The sequence below is a fragment of the Otolemur garnettii genome, unplaced genomic scaffold (genome assembly GCF_000181295.1).
Source record: "Otolemur garnettii isolate 467f Iridium unplaced genomic scaffold, OtoGar3 scaffold00047, whole genome shotgun sequence".
NCBI lineage: Eukaryota > Metazoa > Chordata > Mammalia > Primates > Galagidae > Otolemur > Otolemur garnettii.
The window spans coordinates 9,878,748-9,899,182 of record NW_003852442.1 but is presented as its reverse complement, the minus strand read 5'-3'; the positions used below and the strand labels follow the sequence as shown (position 1 = coordinate 9,899,182).

Sequence of the window (20,435 nt, the reverse complement as noted above, 5' to 3'; positions counted from 1 at the left end):
CCCACCATCCCCAGTGCTCCAGCACCAGCCAAGCCCCTGTCGCCTCTCACCTGGACAATACAAGTGTCCTCTAACTGATCTCTCTTCCTCGGTCACCTCTAAGCATCTGGAGCAGTTCTGCATGAACATAGATCAGATCATGTCCCTCCTCTACTCAGAAATCTTCTAAGTCTTCCTGTTTCAATAGAAGGAAAAGAAAAATCTCTATCATGACTCCAAGGCCCTCCATGCCCTTCCCTGTTCCTGTCATTCTCTCTCCCCTCACTCTGTTGGTGTCAGGTGTCGCAAATGATCAGTGACGCAGGGTATAGGTTTGCTATTGGAATAGTATAGGACAAAGACGGCTACCACCTTAAGATGGCAAGTAGCAAACTTCTTTATTTCTTACTAGTTTAAATAGTCAGTTTTGCACGTGCACACTGTTAATCAGTAATCATTCCATTACTTCAGTGACATATTATAAAAAAACAAATTAACTTTTACTAGGTTCCGGCTAGACTACTGATTAAGTAATACACATGCCTGCTAGACAGGTAATACACATTCTCCTAAGTTATTCATTATGCTCAAAATAGTAATCAAGGAAATACACACTATCAGCTCTCTGGCCTGATTCTTGATAGATATGGAAACGGCCATAGGGGGACAGAACTGATTGTCTACTCTTAGAAGCCCGAAGCCATCTGGAGGCAGTAACTTAATCTTGTTAATCCACAATCCGGAGGCTTCTAATGACATGCCAAGAAGGTGCCTACGCGCCTTAGTCCCCTGGCCAGCTTAAAGCAGTGGAATGTCACACCCCACCTGCTAGGGCAAAGGCCACAGTGGGGTTCTGCCTAGAGTCTCCTTGATTGTAGAAAAACATGACTTTTATTCTTGCTCTCTCTCAGAGGCAAAAAGGCGCAAGTATATAGGCTTTTCACCTGTATCAATCCCTTCATGTTTGCCACACTGGCCTCTCTGCCATTTGTCAAAATCCGAGACCTTTGCAATCGATGTTTCCTCTGCTGGGAGCCTCTTCCCCAGGTCTTTCTTGACTTCATCCTTCTTGGTCTCTAATCAACCACACATGCCAGTGAGGCCTTTTTGATCACCTTATTTAAAATTGCAAAACCCCTCCCCAGTCTGTCATTCCTGTCCCCTTGCTCTGCTTTGTGGCTCCCCTTAGCACATACCTGTGTCCTACTTGTCTGTCTCTCCCCAGTGGAACATAAGTTCTTTGAGAGCAGGGATTTTTGTTATTTTGGTCATTACTGTATCTCCATTACCAAGAGCATTGCCTGGCACATGGAAGGTACCCAATAAATATATGGGGAATGAATGAAAGAAAAAGAAAATGATCCGTTGAAACTCCCAATGGGAAACACCATTAAAGTCAGTCTCACCTGGCATGTTCTACACTTCCAGCCCTTGGAGACAGACCAGGTGCCTGCTTTCTTTCAGGTGGTGAATTTCACCTGCCAGGTGCGCTCCAAACACACACAGATCATCCTGCTGTCAAACCGCACCAACCAGACTTGGAACCTGCACCCCATCATTGAGGGTGAGCACTGGGAGGGGGCCGAGTTCATCACCCTGGAGGCCCATCAGCAAAACAAGCCCTACGAGATCACCTACAGGCCTCGCACCATGAACGTGGAGAACCGCAAGCACCAGGTAGGCAGGCACCAGAAGGCCTTCCCATTGGTTTCTCAGGGAGGAGCCATATGACAAGGTCAGAGCTCAGAGAATGTCAGAACAAGGAGGGAGACACCTGATCATGTTGGCACAACAGGGACTTATGCAGATCACCAAGTTCTGGCTTCTGTTTCTGTCCACATGTTCAGGAGATTCTCTTAGAGCCAGGGGTTCAGTTCTGAAATATAGTACTAAACCAAGCATCAATCAATCAAAATTTGGCTTAACTACATAAATAACATGATGGCGGCTATAATAATGAAAACCAAAAAATCAAAGTGGCCATGACCTTCCACCCTATAAAAGAACAAACTCTTTTCTTCTATCTTCACTACCAATTCTTATTAAGATAAAGCTTTGATGGTCATCATAGCCTACCCAGTTGGCACTGTTTTCACTTTATATTATATCATTAGCATCATTTGCTATTTATGATAACTTTTTGAATGGCTGCCTAATGTTTCATTGGATGAGAGTCCCAAAATTTGTTTAACATTCCCTTGTTCTTGAATGTTTATCTTCAGATTTTTATCAATATTATAAGTGGTTCTAACTTTTTCCTTTGGAGGGATTTTTCTTCAGTAAGTCCCCTGCAGTGGTATTCCTGGTTCCAATAGATCTGAACGTTTTTAGAACTCTTAAAACATATTACAAAGCTGCTTTCCCTAAACGTTGTATTCATTCACAGAGCCTTCATCAATCCTGTGTCCTCACCATGCCTGGTAAGTACCTAACAAAGGACCCTCTGTGTCATTCCAATCATAATTCTTCCCTTAGGGGACCCTCTTCTTCCCCCTTCCGGATGGGACTGGCTGGCTGTATGCTCTGCATGGGACTGCAGAGCTCCCCAAAGCTGTAAGCAATATCTACCGTGAAGTGCCATGTAAAACACCCTACACCGAGCTCCTGCCCATCACCAACTGGCTGAACAAGCCCCAGAGGTGAGGGAGTGTAATAAGGGGTCAAGGTTGGGAGATGGACGGAGGACTTTCATGAGCTGGCCTGGACTTCCTCTGCTCAGGGCTTCTGGAGGCTGTTGAGAGGCTCAGAGAGCCAGAGACAAAATTCCCTGATGTGGCCAGGCATTTCCTAAACTCTAAACCTCTGGAGAGATTCCTCTGTTTGGTGCTATTACTTGTAAATCTCCTAGAATGCTACCTGACACATCACAAGTGTTCAATAAGTGTTAGCTGTTATTATTATCAGAATGGTAGTCATCATGGTTATTATTGAGTATATGTCTTTTCACCTAAGCCACTGGCCAGAGAAGGAAGCCCTGGACCTTGTACCACAGTAGGAGTAGAGAGGAATTCAAGCATCGAAGAGCTCCAGGCCAACCAGCCGGGTCCCCTTCTTTTACAGCAGCGGTTCTCAACCTATGGGGGTCGCGACCCACAGGAACTGTATTAAAGGGCTGCCACATTAGGAAGGTTGAGAACCACTGTTTTACAGAGAAGGAACCAAAGACTGGGAGACAAGGTGCACCATACTGAAGGCCACCTGCTTACATCAGTAGGTAAAGGCCCAGACGCAAGGCTGAATCCTGGTTCTGCCAGGAACTTGTTACGTTTCCCGAGCATGTTCTCTTCCCTTTTTTGGCCTCTGTTTCCACTTAGTTTCCACTAAGCTGATAGTGACATGTACCACCTATGGCTATTTCGAGGATTAAGTGGCTATTACATATGCAGAGCACCCATTTAGTACCTGACACATAAGAAGTGGTCAGTAGTTACTAGAACCCTGGACCCATGCACATTCCATAACATCACGAGCAGATATAGCACTTGCCCTTCCGTCCTTTGGGTAAAGGGCCTCATTTTCTCTCTCCTCTCTCCACATGCTCCTGTGCTGCCCCAGATTCCGAGTCATTGTGGAAATGCTGAAACCAGAGAAGCCAGACCTAAGCGTCACTGTGAAGGGCCTTGATTACATTGATGTCCTGTCTGGCTCCAAGAAAGACTACAAGCTGAATTTCTTTTCTTACAAGGAGGGAATATACTCTGCAAAGGTATCTACATATTGAAGGCAGTGCCCTGGCACTCTGGAAGTTCGAACCTGAGGTTGATCCTGGTGTTAGGAAATAAAAGTGACCTCCCAATCTCTCATTGCTCCAAGGCACCGCAGGATCTTTTGCACATAAGCTATTTTGCCAGATTCATTCATTGGTTCAACAAGCACCTACTGAGCAAACACACCATGTCCTATACTAAGGGCTGGTGACATAGTAATGAGCAAAAGCAGACACAGTCTCTGTTCTCATGGAGCACACAGTCTCATGGAGAGAGATGCAGTTGCTCAAATAATTGCCCTGTGAATGTCTAATTACCAAATGAGATAAGTGCTTTGAAGAAAAGGCGTATGTATGGACCTGTAGCTCATAGGGGAGAGGTCAGGGCTGAAGATAATATTGGAGAGTTATTCATTTAAAGATGTAATTAGTTTTATGTTAAACACTAAACACTACAATCAAAAGACAAAGCGTGTCAGAAGCACTTTTTTTTTGAGACAGAGTCTCATTCTTCTGCCCTTGGGTACAGTGCCCTGGCATCATCATAGCTCACAGCAACCTCAAACTCTCAGGCTAAAGAGATCCTCATGCCTCAGCTTCCTGAGTAGCTGGGACTACAGGTGCCCACCACAACACCCATATATTTTTTTTTCTATTTTTTAGTAGAGACAGGATCTCAGTCTTGTTCAGGCTGGTCTTGAACTCCTGAGCCCAAGTGATCCTCCCCCCTCAGCCTCCCAGAGTGCTAGGATTATAGGTGTGAGCCACAATTCCCAACCCAGAAGCACTTTAAATTTAATGACACAGGCTCAGCGCCTGTGGCTCAAGTGGCTAAGATGCCAGCCACATACACCTGAGCTGGCGGGTTCAAATCCAGCCTGGGCCCACCAAACAACAACGATGGCTGCGCCAGGCGTTGTGGCGGGCGCCTGTGGTCCCAGCTACTTGAGAGGCAGAGGGAGGAGAATCACTTGAGCCCAGGAGCTGGAGGTTGCTAAAAGCTGTAATGCCACAGCACTCTACCCAGGGCAACGGCTTGAGGCTCTGTCTCAAAAAAAAAAAAAAAAAATTTAATGACACAAAGAGGTTGAAAATAAAAAGCCAGGGCTGGGCATAGTGGCTCAGTCCTATAATCCCAGCACATGGGAGGCCAAGGCAGGTGGATTGTCTGAGCTCATGAGTTTGAGACCAACCTGAGCAAAAGAGAGACTCCATCTCTAAAAATAGCCAGGCACTGTGGCAGGTGCCTGTAGTCTCAGTTACGTAGGAGGCTGAGGCAAGAGAAACACTTGAACCCAAGAGTTTGAGGTTGCTGTGAGCTAAGATGACACAGCACTCTACCAAGGGTGACCAAGTGAGACTCTATCTCAAAAAAAAGAAAGTAAAAAGCCAGACTTTATAAAGAACTAATACCACCTAACAATAATAAGATAAACAACCCAATGTATTAAAAACAGCATAGACATTTCACAAGAGTGACTATGTGAGTGACCAATAAGGACACAAGATAGTGCTCAACATCATCAGTCACCAGGGAAAAGAACTGAAAAGGTGAGCTGCACATCAGCAAGTCAGCTGCAGTACAGTGTAGCAATGTGAAGTCTGGAGTCAAACCTACCTATATTCAAATCCTGGTTCTGACATTTCTTTGCATGTGACCTTGGGCAAGATACTTGACTTTGATAAGCCTCAGTTTCCTCACCTCTTAAAAAGAAAAGGTGGTGGCATAGTAACAGTGCCTATACATTGCGTGAATAAGTACACCTGGTGCCCGGCACACAGTAATCATCCATTACATTGAGCACCAGATGCTGTCATCGGTGTGGTGGTTGTTAACTAACTATTCCAGCAACAGCAGGAATAGGAGTAAAGCCCACTACAGCTTGAACCTCCAGAGGCCTTGCTTATTCCAGGGCCAGCAGCTGTTGGTGCTGGGCAGAGCTGCTCTGGCCTCCTCTCAAGCAAGCCCAGGCTACCAAATAATCTCTCACCTAGAGGGAGCCAAACAAGATATCTAAGTAGAAAGGCTCAAGGGACCCAGATAGGCTGGAAGGGCCATGCCAGCATGACACCTGTGCTTCATGTACCCGGGTGGTGCCAACAAAAAGAAGGAGCTCCTGGAAAAGTGAGAGGACCCTCGGCTAACCCCTGCTCTGCTCTCCTTCCTCCCTCCCTCCCTCCTGTAAATACAGGTGATCTTTCGAAATGAGGCAACCGGTGAGTTCTTGTTCTACACGGTGACTTTCAAGGTCATCCCTTCAGGCATCATCAAAACCATCGAAATGGTGACCCCAGTCCGGCAGAATACATCAGCCTCCATCAAGGTGGAGAACCCCCTGCCATACTCGGTGACCTTCGCCACAGAGTGCAGGGTGCCGGACATCAGCCTGCCCATCCAGTTTGCAGTGCCCGCCAACTCCGAGGTACAGCCCTGACTGCCGGGGTTCCCCTGAGGGCCGTGACAGTGGCTTCTGCCCACGGGGCCTCTGAATGCATGTTCCCAGGGTGGGCCAGCCCTGGCAGTGGTCAGGAAGGCAGGAGACAGTCACCCCCAGTTCGTATCATAAGAACTGGGGCCCTTAGCTGTGGTTCGTAGGAGTACAATGGGCTCCTTTATTATGAACCTGCTCTCTATTCTACCATGTGTTTGCTTTCTTCAAACTAGAGATAGTTTCCTTTCTCTTTGCTAATTATAAAAGTAGCATGGAATATATGTGGTGAAAAGGAAAGCCTGGCACATGATAGCATATCAACATCTCTCGCTCACATCCACACACAGGTGCATGCTCATGTATATCTTTGCTTCTTTAGACTAGTTCAAAGAGGATGCCCGAGAAACCTTTGGCAGTGGTTGGGAAGACATTCTTTCTCTACGTAAAAGAAAGCATACTATCTAATACTTTATGTAAAGGATATCGTACTATATAAATCCCCTTCTTTCGCTCACTATTGTGATCGTGCCCGCCATCCATGTTGCCTGCCACTGAGGTTCATTCACCTTGTTGCTGTAAAATGTCCCATTGTCTGACTCTCTCAGTTTTGACGTCCATTCTGCTGTGGCCAGACAGTTGTAGTGGTTTCAGTGTTTCACTAGCCTGAAAAATACTGCTGTGGATCTTACTGAACATGTGTTCTTCTAATGTGCGTGGCCGTGTGTTTTTCCACAATAGGAATACCTAGGAGTAGAACAGCAGGTCATAGGGTGTGCACACCTTTCACTTCTGCAGGTACAGTAATTGCCCATCAGAGATGAGAGTTCCTGGTCTGCGCTAGTATTGTAAGATTTTTTAAGATTTACTAACCCGATAAACTCTAGATTAATTGATCATTCCTTGTGATCTTCATTTCCCTTTTATCAAACAAAGTGATTTCAGTTGGGTAATATTTCATGTAGGATATCTGTATCGGTAATCATGAGTGAAAGTGGACCACCATTTTCTTTTCTCATACTATCTTTGTCCAGTTTGGGTATCAGTTTTGCTGGCCATAGAAAAAGAGCCAGACATTTTGTCCCTTTCTGGATTCTGTGAAAGAATTTTTAGAAAGATTGAAGTCATGTCTTCCTTGTACTCACAGATGAAATCACCCAGGCCAAGTGGGATTTTTTTTGTCAGGGGAGGGAAGATTGTCTACTAATGGACCACTACTATTTAATTCCTTTATTGGGTTATTGAACTACTTAGATTTCCTGTTTCTTCTTGAGTCAGTAATAAGAGCATGTCTGTTTCATCCATAAATTTAAAATATTAGTATAGTTGTTAATATCTTATTACCTTTTGACATGGCATTCCTTTTTTATCTCTAATACTGGTTATTATGCCTTTTATTTCTGTTTCTTGGTCACTTCTACCAGATATTTTCTTCAAAAAAGCATCTTTTGGCTTCGTCGGTAGTCTATTGTATGGTTGTGTTCTAGTTACTTGATTTTCTCTCTTACCTTTATTTCCTTCTTTCTGCTCCCTTTGGGTTACTGGCACTTTACCTAATTTCTAAGTTGAATGCTTAGTATTTTCCCATCTGGTCTTGATTTTCTAACATTTAAAATTATCAATACTGCTTTAGCAGTATAAAATGAATTTTGATTATAGTTTTTATTATTCAGTTGAAAATGTTCTAACTTTCATGATTATTACTTCTTCTTTACTAATGTTTATTAGAAGAGTTTCTGTTTTTACTACAGCCCTTTTTTAAAGCATGAGAGTTTCTTAATTTCCAAATATATGTGGATTTTTCTAGTTATTTTTTAAAACGTCCTTTGTTGTCAGAGATCATATTCCATGTTATTTCTGTCTTCTAGAATTTGGTTAGACTTTTATGCTTTTATGGCCCAGTGTGTGGTCCTTTTTTCATTTTTCAAAACCTCTACATATTTTTTAAAAGAATACATTTGCCATTTGGGAGTTCAGTTTTCCATATCCTTACTGATAAATTTATCAGCTTACTGATAAGTTTATCAGCTTTTTAAGAGAGTACATTAAAGCACACCACTATAATTATGGGTTTCTCTCTGTAGTTTGTCATGATTTGCTTTATATACTTTGAAGTTGTTTTTAGTAAAAGCAAAAATTACATAGCCAGGGGCTGTGGCTCATGCCTCTAGTCCCAGCTACCCAGGAGGCTGAAAAGTGAGGATTGCTTGACCCCAAGAGTTCAAGGCTACAGTCATCTATGGTATACTAGAATGGTGGAACTACATTCCAGCCTGGGTGACAGAGCTAGACATTGTCTCTAAAAAATAAAAAGAAAAAATCACAATGTGTTTTATTAGGAAAAAATTGTTTGGAAACTATTTTTATTATGAAGTGATTCTCTTTGTCTCTCATATTGTTTTTGCCCTACGGTCTATTTTGTATAATGTTAACTCAGCTTTCTTCTGGTTAGTTCTGCATAGTATATTCTTTTATCATCATATTTTCTACCTTTTTATCTCCTTACAATTTAGATGTTTCCTATAAAGAGTATACAGATGAGATAAACTTGATTTCTTAATCCAGTATGGTAGTCTTTACCTATAACTGGAATATTTGTACCATTTACATTTAATATAAACACTGAAATGCTCAGGTTCATACTATATACTATCATGTGCTTTCTCTTCATCCAAACCATTCCATGTTTTCCTTTTCTCTTTTATTTCATAGATATTTCTTGGTGGTATGTCTTTATGGTTATTCTGCTGATCACTTACTTTTTATTTTATTTTTATTTTATTTTTACACATACATGTGTTTGCTATGTTTCCACTTTTTGCCTTCACAAAATCAAAAAGACTTAAAATTGAACAACAATAACAATGTTTAAGATAAGGACTAGAAAAAGAAAACCTCGTAAAGTATGAATGAAGATAAATACATTCATAAAAGAAATCAGATGATTGCTGCAATGAAATATTAAGCAATAATAATAATAATGCAAAGAAAGTAACATTTGCATTGTCAAATTAGAGTATGTCTATTATAGAATGCTTTGACTCTGAGGTTCAGTATAGAGTCATCAATTAACTTATTATTTTTTTTCCCAAAGCTCATCACTTACTCTTTTAAAATAATAACTTTATATATAATTCTACCATACTCCTTTTCTGTTGTTCATGTGAGGTTTCTCTAGGCTCTTAGAAGGAGAATGTGGCCCATGTATCTAAGCCTCTCCTCTTGTTACTGCAAAAGAATTTTTGTTCAAATACAGCCTTACATAATACTTTTAAGATTTGCTTTCTCTGCTCTCATCCCCATTTTTGTCTAAGCCTTATCTTTCCTTGAGCCTTCCCATCTCTATTATTGTTAAATAGATTTCTCTTTGTGAATAATTTTTTTTTGAGATGGAGTCTCATTTTGTCACCATCAGTAGAGTTCTGTGGCATCACAGCTCACAGCAACGTCCAGTTCTTGGGCTAGGGCAATTCTCTTGCCTCAGCCTCCTGAGTTGCTGGGGCTACAGATGCCCGCCACAACACCCAGCTATTTTTGTTGCAGTTGCCACTGCTGTTTTAGCTGGCCAGGGCCAGGTTCAAACCTGTCACCCTCAGTATATAGGGCTGGCGCCCTGCCCATTGAGCTACAGGTGCTGCTCTGTGAAGAATTTTTTTTTTTATTAAATCATAACTATGTACATTACTGCATTTATGGAGTACAACATGCTGATTTTATATACAATTTGGAATGCTTACATCAAACTGGTTAACATAGCCTTTACCTCACTTAATTGTTGTGTTAAGACATTTATACTCTACTCTTAATAGAGTTGAAAATCCCACATATTATTCTTATGAAATAGATATACCTTGCAATAAGCACAGTAAGTGAGGTCCCACCAATTACCCTCCCTCAAGCCAGCCTCCCCCCTCCCCTGCCCTCACCCTCCTCTTTCCTCCTTCATTCTGGGCTATGGTTGTGTTTTATCATTCGTATGAAAGTGTGGGTGATTGAATTGGTTTCATAATAGTACTGGTTTCATAATAGTACTGAGTACACTGGATACTTTTTCTTCCATTCTTGAAATACTTTACTATGAAAAATATATTCCAGATCCATCCATTTAAACATAAAAGAGGTAACCCATCAACCCATGAATGGATTAACAAATGGTGGTATATCTATACCATGGAATATTATGCAGTTGTAAAAAAAAGATGGAGACTTTACCTCTTTTATGTTTACATGGAAGGATTTTGTTAAGAGAATTTTAGTCATTTGATTTTGAGCGCTCACATGACCTATACTGCCCCACATTGGCTAATCTTGTTGTGATAGTTTGCAACTAGCAATAAGCTAGAGCATGAAATCACCCCTCTATCAGGCTCCTGTTGTCAGACTGTCCTATCAAGTTTTCCAGGTTGAGGGGGACCCCTCAGTCCAGAGGTGATTTCTGGGTCCTCTGGCCCTCAGAGCTGGTGTTCCTTTGCCCTGCTCTGCTTCTTCCCAATTGGTGGCTGATACCTCACCAGTCTCATAGCTGCTAGTATTTAGCCCTATCCACTCATGTATGGGGGTCCTAGGGGTTGCCTTTGCACTTAGTTTTATTATGGATATTAGCCATGGCTTCTTGGTGTTGTTCTTGGTGTTAATCTTGCTGATCTGTGTGTTTTGTGGGGGAATTTGGGGAGACTCCAAACTATACTGCTACTATCATCTTGCCCAAAACTTGGGATTGTTTTTTACATATGATGTGAGTAGGAATACATTTTCCTTTTTTTCCCAAGTGGATATAAATCATCTCAAACTGTTTTCACTTAAAAGACCATCTTTTCCCTGCTGTTCTGCCTGGCCATTTGTGAAATAAATTAAGTTCATATATATGCATGGGTCTGTTCTAGCTTTTCTACTATATAATAATGATCCAATTTCTGGGCTTGTATGAATACCACAGCATCCTAATTACTATAGACTTACAGTAAGATTTGATATCTGGTAAAGCAAATAATCACTCGAACCTTACACTAAAACTTAATAGCATTCTGGAAGAGTATCTTGGCTATTCTGGGCCCATTGCATTTCCATATAAATTTTGAAATGAGCTTGTCAAGTTCCTCAAAAAAAAAAAAGAAAGAAAACAAGAACAGTATGTGGGATTTTGATTGAGATTATATTGAATCTATAAATTATTTTAGGAATATGCTACATATTCATTTTCTATTGATCCATAATAAATTGCCCAAAACTTAGCAACTTAAAACAATAAACATTTGCTACCTGCACCGTTTCCGAGGCTCAGGATTCAAGAGTAACACCCTGGCCAGGTGATTTTGGCTCAGAGTCACTCATGAAGTTGGAGGGAGGCAGGATCGAGGCTAGATAATCTGCTTCCAAACTCACTCATGTGCTCACTGGAAAAGCCTTAGCTCTCTGCTGCCTATGGATAGGAGGCTTCAGTTCCCACCACGTGGGCCTTTCCCAGGAGCTGTTTTCAATATGGTGGCTCACTTCCCCTAGAGCGAGAGGCCTAGAGAAAGAGAGTGCATGGAACAAAAGCCATAGTCTTTTACCATTTAATCTTGGAAATGATATGCTAGCTCTCCTACCATATGCTAAGAGACCAACCCTGGTACAAAGTGGGAAAAGACTGCAACCCAGCTGTGAATACCCAGAGGTGGGGCTTATTGGGCCATTTTGAACCTATGTATGATAGCATGAATTCAAGTCTTCACAGTACTGAGATTTCCGATCCATTAGCAAATCTCCACTAACATACGTATTGTTAAATTTCTCTCGATACTGTTTTGTGGTTTTCTACATAGAAGCTACTGATATTTTGTCAGATTTTATATATCATGGCATCTTATTTTGATTTCATTTTCTATTTGTTGCATCTAGAAATATAATTGAGGCAGCACCTGTTGCTCAGTGAGTAGGGTGCCAGCCCCATATACGGAAGGTGGTGGGTTTAAACCCAGCCTTGGTCAAACTGTAACAAAAAAATAAAGCCAGGCATTGTGGCAGTTGCCTGTAGTCTGAGCTCCTTCGGAGGCTGAAGCAAGAGAATTGCCTCAGCCCAGGAGTTGGAGGTTGTTGTGAGCTGTGATGCTGCCACAGCACTCTAGTGAGGGCCATAAAGTGAGAGTCTGTCTCTAAAAAAAAAAAAAATTAGAAATATAATTGACGTATATTGATTTTATACTCAACTATCTTCTAAAATTCACTTATTAATAATAATTTTAACTACAGATTTTTGAATTTTATACATGTGCAATCATGTCATTGCTAAATAATCACAGTTTGTTATCTCCCTTCTAAACATTTTTCTTTAATTTCCTTTTCATGTTTTATAACACTATGTAGCATCTCCCAAACAATGTCAAATAGAATAGTGCTAGAGAGTATCTCTCTCTTGTTCCTGATGTTAAAAGAAAAGTATTTGGAGTTTTACCATTTTTTATTTCTTTTAAAGTTCTTTTTTTTGTTTGTTTGAGACAAAGTCTCACTATTTTGCCCTTGATAGAGTGCCGTGTCATCACAGCTCACAGCAACCTCAAACTCTTGGGCTAAAGCAATTCTCTTGCCTCAGCCTCCCAAGTATCTGGGATTACAGGTGCCCACCACAACATCCAGCTATTTTTTGTTGCAGTTGTCATTGTTGTTTAGCTGGCCCTGGCCTGGGTGTATGTGGCTAGCGCTGTAACCACAGTGCTTACGGGCATTGTGCCTGTTTTAAAGTTCTTATAGATATACTATATCAGTTAAGGATGTTCTTTTCTATTCCTAGTTTGCTAAGAGCTTTTTAAAAATAACCTAAATAGATATTGAGTTTTATCAAATACTTTCCCCATATCTATTGAGATGCTAATATGATTGTTTTCTTTTTGATCTGTCAATGTAGCAATTGGTTTATTTTTCTCATTTTAAACCAACTTTACGTTCCTGAAATAAACCCAACTTTATCATATAATATTTTTTTATATTATGGATTCAGGTAGATGATATTTTTATTAGGTATTTTATACCTATGTTTAGGAGGGAGACTGCATCTGATTTTTCTTTCCCCTATTATTCTTGTTGAATTTTGTTATCAAGTATATACTGGTTATGAGGTAAGGTCCCTCTTTGTCTTTTCTCTGGAAAACTTTGTGGAGTACTAGAATTCTTTCATCCTTGATTGTCTGATACATATATAACCTACAAATAAAGCTTTATGATCCTGGAATTTCTTTAAGGGAAATTTTCTGACTATTGATTAAACATATGTAATGGCTATAGGACTATGTACATTTGCTATATCTTGTTGGGTCTGTTTTTATAAGTTACATTTGTTTATATATTTGTCCATCTCATCTAATTTTATTAATTGTGGTAAAAATCATCCAACTTTTTATATTGTATTCTTTTCTGTTAGCCATCTATAATTTCAATGATGTCCTCTTTTTATTCTGATTTTTTCAAAAAGCAAAATTAGTTATTTTTTTAAGAACCTACTCATATTAAAACAAAATTTTAACTATATAAAAGTGCATGAAATAGAAAATCAAAGTCCCCACAGTCCCATTTCCCCCACCTTAACATAACTGCTGGTGATATCTTGTTATAATGTATTCTTATAATCTCTTTTCTATACAGATGTAAACATAACTCTTCATCATAAAAATAAGCTCAGACTTTACACACATTTCTGGAACCTCCTTTCTTCCATTTACAGTATCGTCAGCACCTCTCATTTCAATAATTACCATTCTACCTCATGCTTTTAGTATCTACATAGAATGTAATATTCTACCAAAGTGAGAAAACTGCAATCTATCTAACCAGTCTTCTACTGTTCACACATTTGAATTGTTTCCCCTTGCTCTGCTATTTTAAGCAGTGTTTCTTGGTTCTCACTTTGTTTTGCTCTGGGTAGAAACAGAGGAAGGAGAAAGCCTCCCCCAAGAGGTGGCAGAATCCACAGAGTGGTTCTGAGAGGGGCTACGAGCAAAGAGGGAGCTGCTTGACCTTCACCCAGCCCCACCTCCAGAAGTGTGCTTCTCAAGAGAGGGCCCAGTGCCTGTTTTTAGCTTCTTAGAAATCCCAACTATGGAAACATCTAGACTAGAGAAAGTTAGAAGAGATACAGGGGAGGGAGAATGGGCTGGTTAGAACAGAGGCTCCTCAGGCTTGAGGTCAGTATGAGCATTTGCTTGTGAAGATATTGCGGTTAATGGGGTGCATGGTGCGGTGCCACAGGGGTTAAGCCTGCATTGAAATGTCAGTGAATAAGGAAGGCTGCCCGCTCCCTCTGGCATGTAGCAACTTAACTTTATTTTACCAAAGCTTAAACAGGCCGTGCTACATGTACACATCCTTAATCATTGACTAATGACTAAAATTCAAAGACCCAGGCCCTAGCCACCTGGCATCAGGATGTTTACTGCATAACACATAACAACACTTTTAACCTTATCTAAAGTTGTTTCTTATGCTAAGTAATTAGAAGTAACAAACCATAAAAACCAGAGTTCCAGGATTTCAAACGGATCAAATTCTGGGAGTCAAGCAGATCCAAAATTTGACCTTGAACAGAACATCTGGAGGCAGTCATCTATCTTTAGGGAGTAGTCAGGAAATTCCTGAGATATACAGGTACCTGCCTGCAGGCCTGCCCCCAATACAGCCAAGCGCCACTTATTATATGACCAGACCTTTAGCCGCTTATGGAATTCTATCCAGGTATTTTTCCTTCCTAACTCACAAAAGACTTCAAACTTACCTTACAAAATGGAACCATTTAAAGGCTTATATATAGGCTTTCTGCCTATATGAAGGACACTGGGTGGCAGGTGATGGGTCGCACTTTCAGCAAAGGTGGCTTCTGTCTTCTCTTTCAGGCCATGTTCACATTTGAATTCCAGCCCCTGAAAGCTGGAGAAACCTTCGGGAAACTAACTTTGCACAACAGTGATTTGGGTTACTACCAGTATGAGCTCAGTTTGAAGGCCCTGCCAGCACCTCCTGAAAAGCCCATCTACTTCCAGACGGTTCTTGGCAGCAGCCAAAGCATCTTCGCAAAGTTCACCAATTATACGCGGCAGAGGGCAGAATACTTCTGCAGGGTGAGCACCCCTGCCTCTCCCTTTGCCTGCCCCTGGCCAGAAGTCTGGCTTCTAATATAATGGGAGGAGGACACAGCTGGCCCAGAAATGTCCAGCTCAGAGAAAGTCGTTGCTTCATTGTCATGGTGACCCTGCCTTGGAGGCCTCAATCTAGCCCAGAAGCTTCCGCTAGAAACAAATAGTACCAGGCCCGAATTCTTCCTTTTCAGACTTTCTGTCTTAACTAGCTGGTATGGGGAGTAGGGGGAGTTTGGCTTCTAACAGCAAACTCAGAGGTCAACAGAGGGAGACAGTGTGCTTTAGCAGTCCTGAGCACAGGCTGTGAGCTCAGACACACAGCGGCTGAATCCTGCCTTATCACTTACTCTCCTTTGGATCATTTATTTAAGCTCTCGAAGCTGATCTGTAAATAAGGATAATAGGATTGCTCACAGGATTGCTGTAAGAATTTTCCTAGAGTCTGTTCCAAATACATTAGCTCTCATAGCATAACTACAGTTATGTAGGCATAACTAGTAAAACAGAAACCCAAAGAATAGCAATACAGAAGTTTATTCCTCTAAATAATAGTCTGGGCAGAGGCAGTGTGAGCTGGAATGGCAGCTCCGTGATGTCTGGTTCCCATACACTTTCTGTCCTGAGGCTCTGCTCTCCACAGGGAGTTGCTGTGGTCCACATAGGCCACAATGGCAGACCATGACCATGACACTCATCTCCCAGCCAGCTGCAAGGACAGGGCATTGCACACATCATTCCCTCTAGTATTTCATTGAATAAAACTACTTCACAGGCCCACATCCATCAGCAAGGGCAGCTGGGAAATGTAGCCCTTATGCTGGGTGGTCAGCATACCCTGAAATGGTGAGGGTCTTATGGTGGAGTCCAGAGGCAGAGGCGCTCAATCACATCAGTCAGGGGAGGCTAGAACTTCCCAGTATCACAGGGTTTAAAACAAAGGCTCATTTCTCACACCTGCCATCGATTCAGTGAGGGTCCATGGGACACTTTGTTCGTCTCAGTCACTCAGGCTCCTGGCTCAGAAGCAAACACCCCCTACATGTCCCCAGTCACAGAACCAGAGGGAAGAAAGACCCTGTGTTGAAGTGGCAGCTCCAAGCTGTACTGTGAAAGTGACACCTGTCTCTCCTGCCCATGCCCAGTTGCCCAGAACCAGCCCCACCCATGCACAGGGAGCCAGAACACTCAGTCTCTCATGTGCGTGGAAGGAGGGAAGAGCCCACTTTGGGGCAGTGGCCTCAGTAACTGCCTTATGAGCCGGCTGTGTGTCTGTGCCCATGTTAACATCTTTGCCTCCATTTCTTTGTGGTAAAATAGGGATAATAATTGATAACACCCACCCTGAAGTTACACCTGCCCAGCCTCACACAGACGTGGTTGCCTGATGTCTAGTAGAGGAGGCCCGGTGGGGACTTGAGCGCCTAGTACGCGCTGGGGATCCAGTGTGAGCCAACTTCATTTGTTCCCTTCAGACCGACTGTTCAGATTTCCACATGGACAAGGTCATTAACGCAGCTCCGGGAGCCCAAGGAGGCACCGAGGTCAGCGTGGAAGTCTTCTTTGAGCCCAGCCACCTGGGAGAGACGAAGGGCACCCTGATCCTGTCATCGCTGATGGGTGGGGAGTACACCATCCCTCTCATCGGAATGGCTTTGCCCCCCAAGCCCCAGGGTCCCTACCTGATCCGAGCTGGGTACAACATAATCATCCCCTTCAAGAATGTCTTCACTCACATGGTGACCTTCACCTTCGCTGTGGAGAACCCCGCCTTCTCCATCCGCGCCACCGACTCCGTGCGTCCCAAGAAGAGCAACAACATTTCCGTCTACTTTGAAGGAAACCCATCGGGCAGCAAAACCCCCATCACGACCAAGCTGATCGTCAGCTGCCGTCCCGAGGAAGGCAGTGAGGCTGAGATCAAATGGGTTTATTACCTAAAGGGGATCACCCCTTAGTGGTAACCAGGGTCACCTGCACCAGCCAAAAGCCATTTCCTCAGCATTAAGAGCCACACATAATCTTGGCCTGACAACGAAGAGGGAAAGACATAAGAATTCTAAAGGGACAGTTTTATCCTCCCCATGCAGTTATAAGGGCATTTATTTCCAATCTGTGTGGTTTCCAAAGATAGATATGAAATGTCTACTCCATATTAAAACATTATAGCTACATACAACAGATCTGTATTTTAGAGAACTGGATCCTTGTGGCTCCCTAAATTTTATTTCTTGGCACATCTGCAAAGCTGAAGTACTTTTTAATAATCCCCATTTTTAACAAGAAGACATAGGTGTCACACTCATCACCTTCTATCACACAGCACTCAGCAGTGCGTGATGCTGGGCACTGCGGTTGCTTTTGAAATTCCATAATGGGTTAAAGAGCCCTTGGATATGGCTCTGTGTTGATGGGGCATTTTATCCTGCTTTCACATAAAAGCCAAATTAGTACCTATTTTTAAAAGCAACGAACAGATAAAATTAAGGCAACCCAAGAATGCTCCCATGACTTATTCCCTTGCCATTTGCTCCATCCGCTCTGAATCACCTGGCTGTTCCCCGCAGCAAGTTCTTACTGAAAGGTCTTGGAGAAAGGCTAATGGTGACACAGCTGCCCACACCCTCCCTGTCCTGGCCACAGCAGGCAGATGGAGGGCAGTGATTCTCAACCTGTCTGCCCAGAGCCCAGCCCCTTGCTGAATTCTGACTTAATTGGTCTAGCGAGGGGCATGGTCATCTTTATACATAGCAATGCTGAGGACCAGCTCCACACATCAAATGCCTATCCAGCTACTTGTGCTGCAGCTGAGTCAGGAATCCCTTTTAGGGGAAGAACCGCAACCCAGTTTGATATGTTGAAACTGCACCTACTGTGTACGTACCTAAAGCACAACTGTCTAAGCCAGTGCCTTTCTCCCGCATCCCCTCCACGGCAGCCTCTTCCCGGGTCTTTTGGGGTGTATGAATAGCACCACTTCCGTTTCAGCATCCCCTATTGAAATAAAGATTGTTAAAGACTGGCCCTGGAGTGGATGTGTTTCACTAGATGTACTCCTATGGCTAAGGGTGCCCTGCCTGCACCTGCCCCCAGCCCTGATCCCCCACAATCCACCTGCAAGAGAAGGAGGGGGCACAAAAGAAGATGGCCACCATGAAGGAATGCGGTAAAGAATCAGGCCTCACAAATGGCCCCTGGACCAGCACAGCAGCACCTGGTATTTATTAAAATTCAAATTCTCAGTCCCTGCCCTAGACCTACTGAGGGACTGCAGCCTCAGTAACTGGGGGTGCAGCCCAGCAATGCATCTGTTAGGAAGCACTTTAGATGGATAGAGACTCTTCCATACCTTCGTACCTCTCACAACCCTCAGCCTGGTACACCTGACTGACACCTAGTACCAAATGCAGCTTTTTCTAGAATGTTTGCAAACTCAGATCTATAGAGTAATCCACTGTCATCTTCGGGGGTTACGTTACAAGACCTCCAATAGCTGCCGGACACGGTGGAGAGTGTTGAACCTGTATGTCCTGTACATACATACCTATCATAAAATTTAGTTTATAACTTGGACACAGAAAGAGGTTAACAACAATAACAACTAATAAAATGGAACAAGCATAGTTATATACCAGCACCACAGCTCTTGTGTTTGGGGCCATTTTTAAGTGAAATAAGGTTCCTTGAACACAAGCAGGACTTCCCATGACAGTTGGTCTGGTAAACAAGACAGCCACTCCATGACTACAGGCAGGGCATTGTACACAGCATGTGCACCCTGGACAATGGGGTGATTCATGTCTTGGGGAGGATGAAACAGGATGGGTGCAAGATTTCTTGATGCTACTTAGAATGGTAGGCAATTTAATTTACCAATTGTTTATTTCTAGAATTTTTCATTTAACATGTTCATTCCACAGTTGAGACCATGGATACAGGGGAAAAACTCAACTGAATAGACAACTCACTGTTGAGATCTGAAGACAACACTAATGGTATTAAAACAAAGAACTAGATGATAGATTTTCCCAGTGGCTAAGTAACCAAAGACTGCAACAGTCTAAGCAACCACCTGAGAGGACGCCAAGAGCAACAAGCAAGTGTTAGGACTAGCGAACACAGTCTGAGTAAAAAGCAGTGGTTCTCAAATTTTTCTATCAGAATCCCCTGGAGGGCTTGCTACCGAAACCCTGATTGCTGGACCCCACCCACACAGAGTCTAATTTGGAAGTTTGGGGTGGAGCTTAAGAATTTGCATTTCTAACCAATTCCTGGTGATGCTCTTGCTGCTGTTTGTAGGATCAGACCGTGAAACCACAGCTCTAAAGCCTCAGCATCACCTCCTGGGAATTTGCTAAGAGGGCAGGACCTCAGGCCCAGCCCAGAACTGCCTAATCAGAGCTGAATTTTAACAGCCCTCCAAGCCCACACCCTGCAGTTGAGAGGCTACTTTAAGGTCACAGGCAGAACTTTGTTGCCAAATCCACAGCCCTAACCCTCTTCATTACAGCCAAGACAAGAGTCTTAATGGCTGGACGCAGTAGCTCATGCCTATAATCCTAGGAGGCAGATTATAATGCCTATAATCTGGGAGGCAGAGGCAGGTGGATTGCTTGAGCTCAGGAGGTCAAGACCAGCTTGAGCAAGAGTGAGACTCCATCTCTACTAAAAAAAAAATTAAAAAACTTAAGTGGATATTGTAGCAGGTGCCTATAGTCGCAGCTACTTGGGAGGCTGAGGCAAGAGGATTGCTTGAGCCCAAGAGTTTGAGATTGCTGTGAGCTGTGATGCCATCGTGACAGAATGAGACTGTCTCAAAAAAAAAGGAACTGTGCTTATGACCTAGCTGATAAATTTAGCCCTCCCCTCAATGTCCCTTCTGGTGACACAAGGAAATGACACCAGCCATTTCCTGGTGTCAATGCCAGCAAAGTGGTGTCATTGGTAGCCTGCCTTCAGGTGGCCAGGGGCAACTCCCCCTGCCCCAGACCTTAGCACCCTACCATGCCAGAGTCCAGAGTCCAAATCTTCCTGGGCCCTGAGCAAGGAGGCAGCCCTTTCTCCCTGAGACTGAGAACCCAGCTCAGATCCTGCCCCTGCGAGAACCCCCTTCCTGGCTGACTTGAGATTAGGTGCATTTTTTCCCTTTTGGTAATTCCCATGCTTCTTTGGCCTCAAAAAAGCCATAACAAAATAGTTTCCTATCGCAAGTGTAGAATG

The 20,435-nt window shown here is 42.9% G+C and overlaps 1 protein-coding gene across 2 annotated transcripts in view; it reads left to right on the top strand.

Annotated features, from left to right (window-relative positions):
- The window catches only part of HYDIN (HYDIN, axonemal central pair apparatus protein), a 304,707-nt gene extending 287,318 nt beyond the window's left edge, over positions 1-17,389 (top strand). For both annotated transcript variants that reach the window (XM_012806119.1, XM_003791377.2), the window contains 6 exons: positions 1,444-1,656; positions 2,455-2,618; positions 3,535-3,685; positions 5,878-6,108; positions 14,976-15,200; positions 16,691-17,389. In XM_012806119.1, the coding sequence (XP_012661573.1) occupies positions 1,444-1,656; positions 2,455-2,618; positions 3,535-3,685; positions 5,878-6,108; positions 14,976-15,200; positions 16,691-17,173 (1,467 nt within the window). In that variant the 3' untranslated portion in view covers positions 17,174-17,389. The remainder of the gene's footprint in view (positions 1-1,443; positions 1,657-2,454; positions 2,619-3,534; positions 3,686-5,877; positions 6,109-14,975; positions 15,201-16,690) is intronic.
- Positions 17,390-20,435: the final 3,046 nt, after the last annotated feature.